This window comes from Cheilinus undulatus, linkage group 10 (assembly GCF_018320785.1).
Source record: "Cheilinus undulatus linkage group 10, ASM1832078v1, whole genome shotgun sequence".
In the NCBI taxonomy this organism is placed as follows: domain Eukaryota; kingdom Metazoa; phylum Chordata; class Actinopteri; order Labriformes; family Labridae; genus Cheilinus; species Cheilinus undulatus.
Window position 1 is genome coordinate 1,661,935 of NC_054874.1, and position 13,586 is coordinate 1,675,520.

The 13,586-nt window shown below is 38.8% G+C and overlaps 1 protein-coding gene across 3 annotated transcripts in view; it reads left to right on the plus strand.

The window, feature by feature from the left end:
* LOC121516032 (cohesin subunit SA-1) overlaps positions 1-13,586 on the plus strand; it is a 37,956-nt gene that overhangs the window by 7,348 nt on the left and 17,022 nt on the right. For all 3 annotated transcript variants that reach the window (XM_041797065.1, XM_041797063.1, XM_041797066.1), the window contains exons 4-15: positions 1,733-1,939; positions 2,753-2,849; positions 3,132-3,208; positions 3,453-3,657; positions 5,265-5,416; positions 5,772-5,969; positions 7,210-7,308; positions 7,837-7,916; positions 8,546-8,653; positions 10,377-10,473; positions 12,274-12,376; positions 12,645-12,748. In XM_041797065.1, the coding sequence (XP_041652999.1) occupies positions 1,733-1,939; positions 2,753-2,849; positions 3,132-3,208; positions 3,453-3,657; positions 5,265-5,416; positions 5,772-5,969; positions 7,210-7,308; positions 7,837-7,916; positions 8,546-8,653; positions 10,377-10,473; positions 12,274-12,376; positions 12,645-12,748 (1,527 nt within the window). The remainder of the gene's footprint in view (positions 1-1,732; positions 1,940-2,752; positions 2,850-3,131; positions 3,209-3,452; positions 3,658-5,264; positions 5,417-5,771; positions 5,970-7,209; positions 7,309-7,836; positions 7,917-8,545; positions 8,654-10,376; positions 10,474-12,273; positions 12,377-12,644; positions 12,749-13,586) is intronic.

The window sequence follows — 13,586 nt, forward strand, 5'->3', positions numbered from 1 at the left end:
TTTTGATGCATGTCTCCCCCCATTCTCTCACCCCATTGTTCTTGTCTCTCTTCAGCTGTCCTATCAAAGTGAAGGTAAAAAGCCTCCCAGAAATCTGAATAAATAAAAATGATTGAATAATTGAGTGAAGATGACATTACTGCCGTCACCTTGATCACTTTGAATGAAACTGATGTGCCATCTTTTATTCTCATGTTTCAGAAAGGATGGTCCAGTGTGTCCTCTGCTGAAAGAAATAACAAGAGAAGCAGTGAAGCTTCAGTCCTTATCATTTAGAGCAGTGGTTTTCAAACTTTTTTCACCCAAGGCACACCTAAGGTTAAGCCACAATCTCAAGGCACACCATATTCATATCAATACAAAATAGACTTTTAAATAATATAACAGTCAAGGTGGTCCATAAGGGGGCATAAAGGGGAGAGGCTTCTGGGGCCAAGCCAACTGGAGGTGGCAACAGTGGGCAAAAGGTTCCTGAAAGGTGGAAAAAATTGGTTAAAGTGATGATAAAACATGAAAAAATTGGGTAAAAAGAGGCAAAACAAAGTCAAAAATGGTTAACAATTGGCATAAGGGGCCAAAAAATTGGTTAATAGTGGCAAGACATGTTGAAAGTGTCAAAAAGGTGGTAAAAATGGGTTACAAGTGGCCAAAAGGATTAAATGTTGTAAAAAGGTGGTTAAAATGGTTTAAAAGTTATTAAAAAATGGGCAAAATTAGGCAAAAAGTGGCCAAACAAAGGCAAAGTGAGTGAAAATTAGCAAGAAGGTGGCAAAAATGGGATTAAAGTGTCAAAAAGGTGACAAAATAGGTAACAAGTGGCAAAAAGGGTTAAAGGTGCTAATATGTGGTAAAAAGTGATGAAAAATTGGCAAAAAATGGCCATATTATAGCAAAAGTTGGCAAAAACCATCAAAAAGGTAGCAAAAATTGGTTAAATCTGGTAAAAACTTCAATAAAGTTGCAAAAATGGGTCAAAGGTATTTTTAAAAAGTTGCAAAATTGCAAAAAGCAGCAAAAATGGTTAAGTTGACAAAATTGGTGGCAAAATGGGTAGAAAAATTGGTTAGCTAGGTTAAAAGTAGCATGAATAATGATCATTTCAGCACCAATTTCAACTCAATAATAACTTGCCAAATGAGGTAACTGTTAGCCAGGATGCTAGCACCAATGCCACTGAGCCAACACACACACTCACACTCATCAATAAATCATAACTGGGGAGGGTCCATTCTCTGGGTTTTTTCAGGGGTCAAGCCAGATCCCCAAGGCACACACATACTTGTCTCAAGGCACAGTAGTGTGTCTAAAGACACCATTTGAGGACCACTGATTTAGAGAATTCAAACAGCCCTTTACATGGCAGACACTCAGATTATTCAGTACAAATCCTAAGCAAAAAGTTAGGGTAGGGTTAGGGGTTAGGGTTAGAAAGACTATTGGAAACGGACTCCTAGTCCATTTTTCACCTAATTGAGGTGTATACATATAGGAGTCAGTCTGCTGCTGCACTATGAAGCTATGTTGGTCAGCCTTCTCATAGCTCAATTTGGCAAATCTCTGTCAAATCACCTTTACATGCATTTCAAAAATCCAGTGTCAGCCTCAATATCACAATAATTTGAATTTTGCCAACTGCATTGATCTTGCCACAATTATCATTAATATAGCTGCCAACAATAAATAACCCTAGAACCTTCACTAAGCTGCCCTCCCATCTTTCTTTCATCTCCAGCCACCCAAGAGATCCAGGCGAAAAGCTGCATTGAGGGTGTCTTCCAGCCCCTCTCCCCCAGACTCCTCTCTGCAGCAGCAGCAGCACTCCCGGGGGACGTCCAGGCAGGCCTCCCCCAGACCTGTGGGGAGCGTAAACACAGAGAGCCAGGGCATCAGTGCAGAAGACCTCTATGATGCTGTCTACTCTGGAAAAAGTGCCATGGTGGTGAGCAAACCTGAGCTGAAGAGCAGGGGGGAAGGGGGTATGGAGGAAATGATGGAGGGAGGGAAGTGGGGAAGGAGGCATATGTAATGAGCAGAGGAACAAGCCTTTTGGAGCTCACAATGAGGGAGATTATCATCTGCTGTCAGTGGCTGACTGATGTGACCCTACAGAATTGCCTTTGATATGTGAGTAAGGAGAAAGTGTTTTCTGACTGGGTTGTGCAGTCAATGATTGACAGCACACGTCCATCCCCACCTTTGTTGTGCTGGATCCAGTCTCTTCTGGTTAAAGACTAGAAAAGAAGAAACACATAACAAAAGGAAGGAAGACAAAAAGTGTGGTGAGTAGCAAAAAAAAAAAAGGGTCTGTCACTACAGTGGAGAGCAGCTACACGATACAGATGGTGATCCTGGACGAGGGCCCACTTTCACAAAGCACATTCAGCAAATCCAGCAAAGTGCATTTCATTTTTTCCCTGCCAGACAAACGTTATAACGATTTAAATACCCTACATTATCACACGGCAGCTGTTCTAGAGCAGCGCTTTTTAATGAAAGTCCTGTCTGCCAAAAACAGCTACAAAGATGCATACAAAGCATACAAAGATGTTGAATAAAATTGCTATTAAAAACAGGCAGAAAACGGGAACAAGGAGCTACAGATCCAGATGTTACTGAAGACAAAATTAAGTGCCAAATAAAGGCGAAATCCAAAATCAATAATGTTATTCAAATGCCATATTGTCATTAAAACTGTTTGCTTTTGATCTGAGCCTAGCTTCTTATTGGCTGCTCTCTCCTTGTTAATCTTCAGACAGTGGTCGATGAATGGCTGGACAGCTACAAGCAAAGCCGAGAGGCAGGCCTGTTGGTGCTCATCAACTTCATTGTTCGCTCCTGCGGATGCAAAGGTGAGAGGTCAACAGAGAGCCAACGAGTGGAGGGGTGGGAGTCAAAGTTCAAGAGATGTTGTCGCCAATATCAGCTCAGGCAATGATCAGCAGTCAACTATTGATCTGCTAGCATGGTAACAATGAAACGTCTTGGTGCTGTGTTAATCATCTGTTCATCGACGATGCAGCAGGTCAATAATTGTGGATGAGAATGAAATGAATTCACCTTTTTAATAAACCTAACTCTGATCCTGTGTTTAATTTCTTTTATTGCTGTTTATGTTTAACCCTTGTGTCCAGGTGTGGTTAGCAGAGAGATGTTTGACAGCATGCAGAACGCTGATATAATCCGCACACTCACCAAAGAGTTCAATGAGGTGACTCTAGTTCAATCATGGTTTTCTTGTTTGCATTTGGTGTACAGTGTTTGGTCTCATTACTAACAATCCTGCTGGCATTGGCAGAGGTCAAACAACCTAACTATCACAGGCGTTTGTGAAGAAATGGTGCATTGATGAGTTAATTTCTTTGTTTTGTCATTGATGTATTTAGCACATCAAATAATAGCTCACCCAGGACAGATAAAGATGCATCCCCCGTGTCTTTTGTTTCTCTCTCCAGGATTCAGTGGCCTACCCTCTGTGCACGCCAGGTCCCCAACTCAGGCGTTTCAAAAACAGCTTGAGCGAGTTTGTTCGGGTTTTGGTGTGTTCCTGTCAGAACAGTCTGATTTATGACGAGTTCCTGTTCCCCTCCCTGCTGGCTCTGCTCACTGGCCTGTCTGACTCGCAGGTCAGAGCCTTCAGACACACCAGCACCCTGCTTGGTGAGCATGCTTAGATAAGATGATTACACATCACTGACTGTAGTATTTACTCTTTCTTCTTGATTTGTTTAAAGGTTTTGGGCATGAGTTTTGGGTCTTCTTATTTAACTGCTTTATGAAGTTTTTGTTTTAAAGTAACTCTAAAATATTTATTATTATTGAGGTCTTTTCTTGAAGATGGAACAAACTGATCTTTCAGATCTCATCATTTTAGTAACTGGAGAAAATGTTTTGCTTTTCACATCACACTCCCTCTCCTAATATCTCCTAATAATGACTGTTCTATTTTCTATTTCTTTCTGGGATTTTATCATCAAAGTGTTTTTAAGTCTTCTTTTGTACACCGTCAATGACATAAAGGTGGTCAAATGTTCATATTCGTTCCATAAAACAACTCCTATACTTGAGTGAGAATGGGCAAAACGATGTTTTGTACATGTCTAGAGAGTGTTTCCATCAGCAGCACTACTGCCTGTGTGAAGATGTTATAAAAGTGATTACAGACCACCTGTTAATAATGAAGGCCTTGTTTGTCAAAAGTCCCGTCAAAAAATAGACCTCACTCTTTCATACTTGCAGCATCAGATGGTACTGCGCTACGACAGCTCACCACGGTCTTCATTAAAGTCAAACTGTAAACCGTTCACCGCTGGTTCTAATATCATCCACAGCAACGCGATCTTGAAAACGCTAATTTTTCTTTCTGGTTGTAAATCAGTGATAATAAATGATTTTAGTTTTATTGTTAATACTATAAGTGCTGCATGCTGCTGCAACAACATCAGGCTTGGTTAAAACAAGATTGAAAAACAGTTTTAAAAATGTTAAAACACATGTTAACCCTTTTTAAAGGGATATCTAGATAAGGTTAATTATTCCATAACTTTTTTTTTTAAGTTTCCAGCAGAGGGTACTTGTGGCCAGGAGGGATCTCTGTCGAATCCAAATATCTCTAATTTAACCCTTGTGTGGTACGTGTTTTCAATGTTTGCTAAAAGGAAACATGATACAGTGAATAATCTCTTCAACCTCAGACTTACTGGCCCTGGCTTATTTCACATCATAAAAATAAGTAGAAATAACTGCAGTATTTTGTCCAAAAAGAGGCCAAGTTAATTCATGTGAACTTCTTCATTTAGTCTGTGATGAATAAATTAAAAAAAATGTTTTTATTCTTTTTTTAAGGATCCTTTTTAAAAAGGATTGAATGAAACGCCTATGGAGTTGTACGCTTTGCTGGCTGTGGTCTGAATGCTTCTTTTATAATAAGTTTTTTAAAAACGTTGCAGTCATACTGTATACCATGGAAAATTTTGGAAAGGTATACTGGAATTAAAATTTGGATACCACCCAGTCCAGCTGAGTTCTGTACATTGTTGTCAAGATATTGTGTTTTTACTGTGAGCTTCTGTGCAGTTTGTTGAAACGATGAGGTTTGCTAATGAGGGTCTCAGTTGAATTTATTCAAATTAAAGCCTGTGTTGAGGTGGACTTTGTTCTTGCTTCCAAAACTTGAAATCTGATTTTAAAATGTAGTTGTGCAACAAATATGGTCTGTCCACATCTGGTACTGTCAGCACAAGTTTTCATCCTGCATGTCTTCTCAGCAATGAAGCTGATGACTGGTTTGGTGGGCGTGGCCTTGATAGTGTCAGTTCAGCTGCAGACCACCCAGCGGCGTTACGACATGGAGAACAGCAATAGGACAAATGCCAGAGCCTTAGACCAACTGGAGAAGCTGCAGGCCTCCATCAGTGAGGTGACGTTCACACAAACAAACTCAAACACTGGCATGAATGGAGCAGACAGATGGATACTTCTATATAGAAAACATGCAGGACAGTGAAACACACTCACATCAGCTTTAAAGACATTGTCCTGCTGACATTTATTTGGGTGTCTTTGTTTAGAAACACTAAAGTGTATTAAAAAAACAGTCTTGTGTTTTCTGCATGCTGAGACGTGAAAGCTACACAAAGATTAAAAGTGTTTCCTTATCTTATTGTTGGACAATATTTGAACACTGTCATTATACATTGATTGGGTTAATAATGGGTTAAAATATGGTTTGATTTTGTAGTTTTTAAAGTTCATGTTACATGTTTTTGATTCAGCTACAGGAAATGAAAGAGGAGGTTTCCTCCATGATGAATGCCACGTTCCGTGGCGTGTTTGTGCACCGTTACCGTGACTGTCTGCCCGACATCCGGGCAGCTTGTATTGAGGAGTTGGGTGTGTGGCTGAAAACAGATCCTGAAGGCTTTCTGAATGATGGGTGTCTGAAATACCTGGGATGGACCCTCTATGACAAGGTGAACCTCCACAGGATAAGAAAGTCGACAATACATGAGCAAAGTGTTACTGTCAGGTCATGCCTTCTGGTTGCTATTCCCCAGCTTTTACTTAGCAGCGAAGACAAGACCTGCAGTGAAAAATGCATTGGCCAGAGGAAAATTTTACCGCTCAAGGCTTTCTCTTCTACATCTCTTGGGACTCTCAAGAGATAAAGTCTCTATTCTCGTCACAGCACCTTTAAAGTTTCAGATTTTTCTCATTAGTTTCTTTTTTGTTTCTCCTAAAATTCACTAAGAGCAATGGTTGAGGCTATAGCCAAAGGAGTCTTACTTGACACTTAAAGCAGATGTCTTGGTAAGGTTTCATTGTCATCTCCAAAGGAGAAAATAATGAGACAGAGAGAGAATGTTAGGGGCCTATAAACCTCTTATAAAAATTCACAACTTGACATCCATCCATTTTCCACTGCTCATTATCTTGGGGGTTGAGGGGTGTCTGGAGCCTATTCAGTAGTCACTGGGCAAGAGGCGAGGTGTGTGTGTTTCTTATCATCTATCATCAAATTTGTCTATTCCTAGTTTGCAAAACTTGCTGGCTAACATTAGATAGATTGATGTACTCTACTTTATTTATTGCACATGTGTGTGTGCATGTGTGCTTTTTTTTCTTTCTACCAAATAATAGTGTTGAAAGTGGTGTCAGTAAGGACTAGTATTGATAAAGAGTATCAATAAAGATATCGTCAGTAATAACTAGAAATCTCCATCCCTACAGGAGATGCTGGTAAGCTCTGCCCCAGTGTTACGACAACAGCCTGGAAGCTAGGCTGTACACTGCTGTAAATGAATTCCAGTGTAAATGTATGCTGTACTTAAACTTTGTGAGAGCCTCACTGTTTAGGCCAACACATGTTCCTTTGCTACAGTGCACTGATTAGTGGTGCAGGCTTATAGTGAACTTGTTGATTTGGACTTTGTTGAGTAGACTGAGCGTTACATTGTGAATTCTGCTGCAATACACAAGCAGCATCATGCTGGTGGCAGTCCTTCTCCAACCACATCTCTATGTTAAAGATATTTCACACTGTTGCAGGACTTCGAGCTGTCCTACAGACAGCTTTTTCTTTGTCTGGTTGTAGCTCATATTCACTCACACAAAGAGATCTGTCTACTGTGAACAGACTTGGGCCACAATCAGTATAGATGGTTATAGATGTGCTTAGGTGTGCAATTTGACTTTTCTTCTACATTTCTTCAGCAAGGTCCAGTGCGTCTGCAGTGTGTGCGAGCCCTGCAGGGTCTGTACCAGGAGAAGGAATTCATTGGCCGCCTGGAGCTTTTCACCAGCAGATTTAAAGTGAGGCATCCCTCTGGATTGGATTCACTCCTCATTTAGAGCTTATTTTCTCCCTTATTTTTCCCATCTGTCTGTCTGTCTGTCTGTCTGTCTGTTTCAGCCTTTTTAATCTATTGTTTCAGCTTATATTGTATTGTTTCTGCCTTTTTCTCTCTTTGCATTTTTCAGGCCCCTCCCCTATTTCTTTGCCTTTTTAGTTTTTTTTTTTTCTCACTATGCCTGTTTGTCGTTTTGTCTCTTCCTTTGTCTGGGCGTGTGTCTGAATGTGTTAATTGCTGCCAATTATGGCTGGTTAATAAGCTCCTATCTAGCACATTAAAACCCTCCTAATCCACATGTGCTGCAGCAGATAAATGGTTTTCATGGCATGGCTTAGCTGTAATCAGTGGGTTTGTGTGCATGCATGCATATCTCCAGCTGTGGGTAAATGTATTTGTGTCTATCTGTGTCTTTTGTGCCTTTCTGTCTGCTGGTATGTCTGGGCATTTGTCTTACTGTGTGCCTCTGCATATTTGAACTTGTGTTTAGGAGAGGATGCTCAGCATGGTGTTGGACAAGGACTTGGACGTGGCGATGGAAGCAGTCAGTCTGTTGCTGCTGATCCACCAGTGAGGGCTTCCTCTGTCTCTGTTGACTTCTGTGTACTACTCTCTGCATCATACACTATATGATTTTTGTCCTAGATGTAAACATGAACTCTCAAAAACCCCTCATAAATATTAACACATGATTTTTCTTTTTTAAAAATCTTAGAGCGTTTTACAGTAAGAATCAACTCAAATATCCTAACTAGATCAATATTCTATCTATAAAAGTGATGCATGTTCAGCCAAACAACATTTTCACCTGATGACTAAATATGGTAAATAAATTCCCTGCTTGCCCACAAATGGAATTCCAGTTTTTCAACAATAGAGGTGCAATAGTGACTCATAAGTGTGATTACAGTGTTTGTCATGAATGCTGATGATTCACAGACTGAATCGTGCTCTCACAAGTTGGCCAACATTTCACTTCCCTGACTCAAATCCCGTGTAAATTTATTTTTTGCTATGACAAGAAAAATGATGGTGTGTTAAGGATTTCAAAATTCTGATTGAGTTCCTGTTAAAAGGCAGTAGAATCATATCATATCATCCAGGATTTTAGAGTGAATTCTACATAGATCACTCGACAAAAATAAATCTTTTAAATGTAAAATTATTCTGTTATTGATTTTATATTTGCATGTGTGTAGGTCGACAGAAGAAGGCCTGAAAGAGGAGGAGTGTGGCCAAATCTATCCCCTGGTTTACACCTCACACAGAGGCCTGGCCTCAGCAGCCGGAGCCTTTCTCTATAGCAAGTACGTTTTCATCCTTCTTTTATGCAAAGTGTCAGATTGAGCATTAAGGTATGTCTCTAACTGTGAATTATTCTGCATTCAACTAGATCAGGGGTTTTCAAAGTGTGTGAGAGTGAGCCCCCCCTAAGAAGAAATTATTCATTCGGTGGACCCCCACCCACAAAAAGGATTCAAATTGAAAAAAAAAAACAACATTTCAATGTCACGTCTGATCTTTAAACATTTTTACCATTAATATATTTTGGATATTTTGGTTTGCAAATGTCCTTAAACATCTGCCTTTCATTTCATCATTAAATATCCCTCTTTTTTTTAATTTTTTGCTCATTTATGCTACATCTTTTTGTCACTTTTTCCTAATTTTTCTACTTTTCTCCCATTTTTTGCCCCCCCCCTTTTTTTTTTTTTTACAATTTTTGCCATGTTTCGTCCATTTAAGCTGACCATTGCCATTTAATACCACTTGTTTCCTTTTTTCCCATTTTTGCCCTTTTCCCCAATTTTTTTGCCCGTTTTTTAACAATTATTTGCCACTTTTTGGCCATTTAAACTACCCTTGCTAATACATACCATTTTTCCACTTTTTCTCCCTATTTTCACTGCTTTTCGCCCATTTTTTGCTGCTTTTTGACCGTATTGCCACCTTTAACCCATTTTTATTGCTACTTCCAGCTGTTGTTGCCACTTTTCACCTCTTAGATTGTGGCTCTTGCAAAGGTATTTTTCAAAAATTTGGCTCTTTGGTTGAGTAACACTGCCCTATAGCATAGTCCCTATAGTAGCTATGAGTCTATCCATTTTGCTCCATGCACAGCAGAGGTTCACAAAGCAAATCACCTTTTTTCTGGTTTATGGTTCTGCGCCTCCCCTGAAGCTCTGTGGCGCCCCCCAGGGGAGGCCCACCTCACACTTTGAAAACCACTGGACTAGATGAATTCGTTGATTCATCTCTGAAGAGTTTCCCTGCTGTTATTCCTCAAATAAAGACTGAGGCCTGTATTTACAAAGATCCAGCAGGTAGTAGGCCTTTGTATAAAGGAGGCTTATTATTTCTAATTCTCTGAGAATTTGTCACAAGTGTTATTATAAAGCAAATATCATAAGTTAACGCCAATAATAATAGCTTAAAATACTTTCTTAATAGCTAAATAATATTTATATAATAACAATAGATGATGATAACTATTGTGATTAACCACCTCTATTACCCACGTGCCCGCACACAAACGAACACACTTGTGGGTCGATGCGTAATCCCCATGCGTAAAGCGTATTAAACATATCTAGCATTGCAGCATGGAGAGCGTGTCCCACACTACTATAGCACGCTCAGGAAGTGCAGAGAGAGCAAAGGGAGATTATGGAGGAGTTTATTAATCGCAGATGGAGATCTGCTGTCGGCAGTCATAGCCTACCTGGACGGGTCGAGCACCAGTGTGCTATGGATGTGGCTGCTACGTTTTCACTGAGTCACCCTAGCTCACACCTGACCAGATGTGTGTAAGAAGAAGGAGAGAATGTGAGCCAGTTCTCTAATGACAGACTTGTGTTGCCTAAATACGACTGAACGACTGCTTTACATCACTTCTTTCCAAGAAAATTAATGGAAAAAAAAATCAGACTTGCATCTGTAAGCAGTGTGTCAATTCTGTTGTCACAAACTCTATTTCATCTATTTTGGTCAAATTTACTGATTTTTTTTTTTTATTTTAATGTGTGTCAGGCTGAAAAGTGTGATTACCAGTGAGGACCGGAGGAGTGATAAAAGTGACCATGCTGCTTTCTTTCAAATCCTCATCACCTTCTACATCCAGAGCGAGGTAGTGTCTCCTGTTTTCATCCCCATCCCTCCTTTTTACAGCCGGACTCTCATTTAGATTCACTATATTATTCAAAATTATGTGCATTATTTTCTTATTTTATAATTGCCATCATAAGCACTACTTTTTATTTATTTACGTGTTTATTTGATTAGGGCAGTTCACAATAATCAACATAACAACTGTACATGTAAATGTAATCCACAAATTTAACCTTAAAGCTTCTATGTTTGCTCTTGTCTGCTTTGAATTTTATTTCTGGTGTGATTCTGATCTGTTTATCTTCATTTCTCCTGTTTGATTTTAGGGCATTTTACCTTCCCTCTGCTCTTATCGTTTTTACCTCTTTTTGCTGTTGTTTCCATTCTACCTCATTACCATCATTATTATGAATTTTATCATAACTATGACTGATATTTTACGGTTCCTAGCTTTTTATTTTTGCTTTTATGACTAATTAATCTCTACAAATTTTAATTGTTTTATTCCATTCTTAGTTTTAGTTGTTTGTGTCTCTTCTCAGTATTTTAGATGCTCTTATATCTCTGGTCCTTTGCTCTCTTTTATGTAGTTGTTCCTGTGTTGCATGGACTGGTCTAGGTTATTCTGGGGTTTTAATTCTTATTACTTGGTCATTACTTTTATTCTGGACTTTTATATAGCTAGGTATTACGATGTATTTTCAATTTGACATTTTTGGGCTTTTTGATGTGTCTACCAGGATGATTATGATGTTGGTGTTATGTTTTCATGGGTTCTTCTGTTTTTGGGGTTTTGTCCTTCCTGTTGTGTTCTTTGCTTGTGTTATGATGCTTTGTCCTAATTTTGATTTTGTTTATTGTCAAAGCACTTTGTACACCTCTGTTTTTAAAAAGTGCTATACAAGTAAAGTTGTTATTATTAATATCATTATGTAAATATGGCTGAATTAGCACAAAGCTAAATTTTATCTGTTGTCTTAAGGCAGGTAATTATAAAAAAAAAAAAAAACCATAAAGATAATTTTTAAAATTACAGAACACCTCACAGCTCACAAGATAGGCTGAGAAAATACAAGATTTTACAAACAGCTTGTTTGATTAGAGATCTTTCTGAGGCTAGATTTGTCTCAAAAGTAGTACAAACACAAAAAGACTGACATAGATAAATATTTATATAAAAAGTTTAGGTTTTTCATATTAAAGACTTACATATGTTTTTCAGTTTTCACAAAAATAAGTGTCATAATACTAAACATAATATATAAATCACATATAAGCAAAACATATTTACAAATATATTTATGATGCAAACATATTTTTTTTATTTGAATACATAAATCAGAAATACAAATTTTTTCTTGTTGAATATTTTTGGATTTTTCACCAAAAATAGTAAACTCAACTCAACTTTATTTATGTGAATAGCACCTTTCACACCAAAGACATGTAGCCCAGAGTGTTTTACAGGGAGCAGACAGACAGCAAAGATTAATAAAGACAATAAAGAACAAAAGACAGTTAGGAATAGAATAAAACAAATTGAGGAAATAATAATACAGTATAGAGACTAAATTATTAAAAAGTCATTTAAATACAAAACCATAGATTAAACAATGATAACACTAAGGTAAAAATATAAAAGAACATAAAAATGACCTCATGTTGAAAGCCAGATTGAAAAGATGTCTTCAGTTTTCTTTGAAAAACATCAGTGGAGTTGTTAGTCTAATGCAGTATCTCACTAGTAATAGGAATCACATAGTTTGGTGACACTGTTGTAGTAAAGTTTATAAAAATCTACTTGTTCACACTTAAACAGTTTCATGAGCACGGTGCATACCTGGTGGACAGTTTGTGGTCTGTGGCTGGATCTGAGCTCAAAGACTGGGAGACTATGACGGCACTGCTGCTTCAGGAGTCTGGTGAGGACCAAGGCCAGACTGTTTACACACAGACCGCTAGATAGACAGATGTACCTCTTTATATTTTCGAAGTGTGGTATGACTGCAGCTGGTTAACAGAGCCAGTAAATAAACAAACCCTAGCCCTACAGGAAGAAATACATCAGCACTAATGTTTAATGTTCTTAGATGTAGCTATTAACATGTAGCTTTCTTACTGTCTCTGCATTATGAACCCTCAGCTATCACTCTCAGTCCTGCACCTGTCTGCCTTTCTGTGTTTTGTCAGGTCTGATGTATGAAGAGGAGGGGGCTCTCATAGAGCTCATGATGTGTGCGATCAGACAGGCGTCACAGGCAACGCCACCTGTTGGCAGAGTTCAGGGCAAGAAGGTGGTGACACACAAACACATTCTTATACTTTGTGGAGCTCTGTGGGCAAGAGGAAAGCCTTTTTTTAGCTTCAGATGTTCCTGTCTAAAAAAAAAAAAAAAAAAAAAAAATCAGAAGCACAGATTCATGACAGGAAAATTCAAAGTGGCATCAAAACCACAATAACAAAGGGGAAAGGAAACACATCAGAAACATTTTCAAGAATTAAAAAGTGATTGAAACAGCCAATAGTACTTAGGAAAGATAAAACCAAAGATCAGAACACGACGTCCGTGGTGGATCTCTTACCTCGTCTCAGCTCTATGGACTCTTGAGGTTTATTTATTCTCTTGAAACGTTCTCAGAGCTTTGTTTCTCTTCCCTGGCAAAGGAAGTCTAATTGTGTATTAACACCATTAATGACAACAGATAAGTGACCTTTTCAATTTCAGCGCTAACACTCGGCCTTGTCAAAGAGTGGCAGATAACTGCCCTAATACCGGTATTTAGGAATGAGAGAAAAACAAGGACATCACGTTAAGCGGTTTAAGTAAAGGTTACAGTGCAGAAACAGGTGTGTCTTCAACCTTGATTTTAAAGAGCCCAGACTTTCATGTTTTCTGGGAGTTGGTCCAGATATACGCAGCATAGAAACTGAACGCTGCTTCTCCATGTTTGGTTCTTGCTCTGGGGACACAGAGCAGACCTGCACAGATGACCTGAGCAGCCTGAATGCTTCACACTGAACTAGAAGGTCTCTAAACCATTCAGAGCTTTTTAAGCTAACAGGAGCATTTTAAAGTCTATTTTCTGTGAGACAGGGAGCCAGTGTAAAGACCTCAGAACAGGACTGATATGG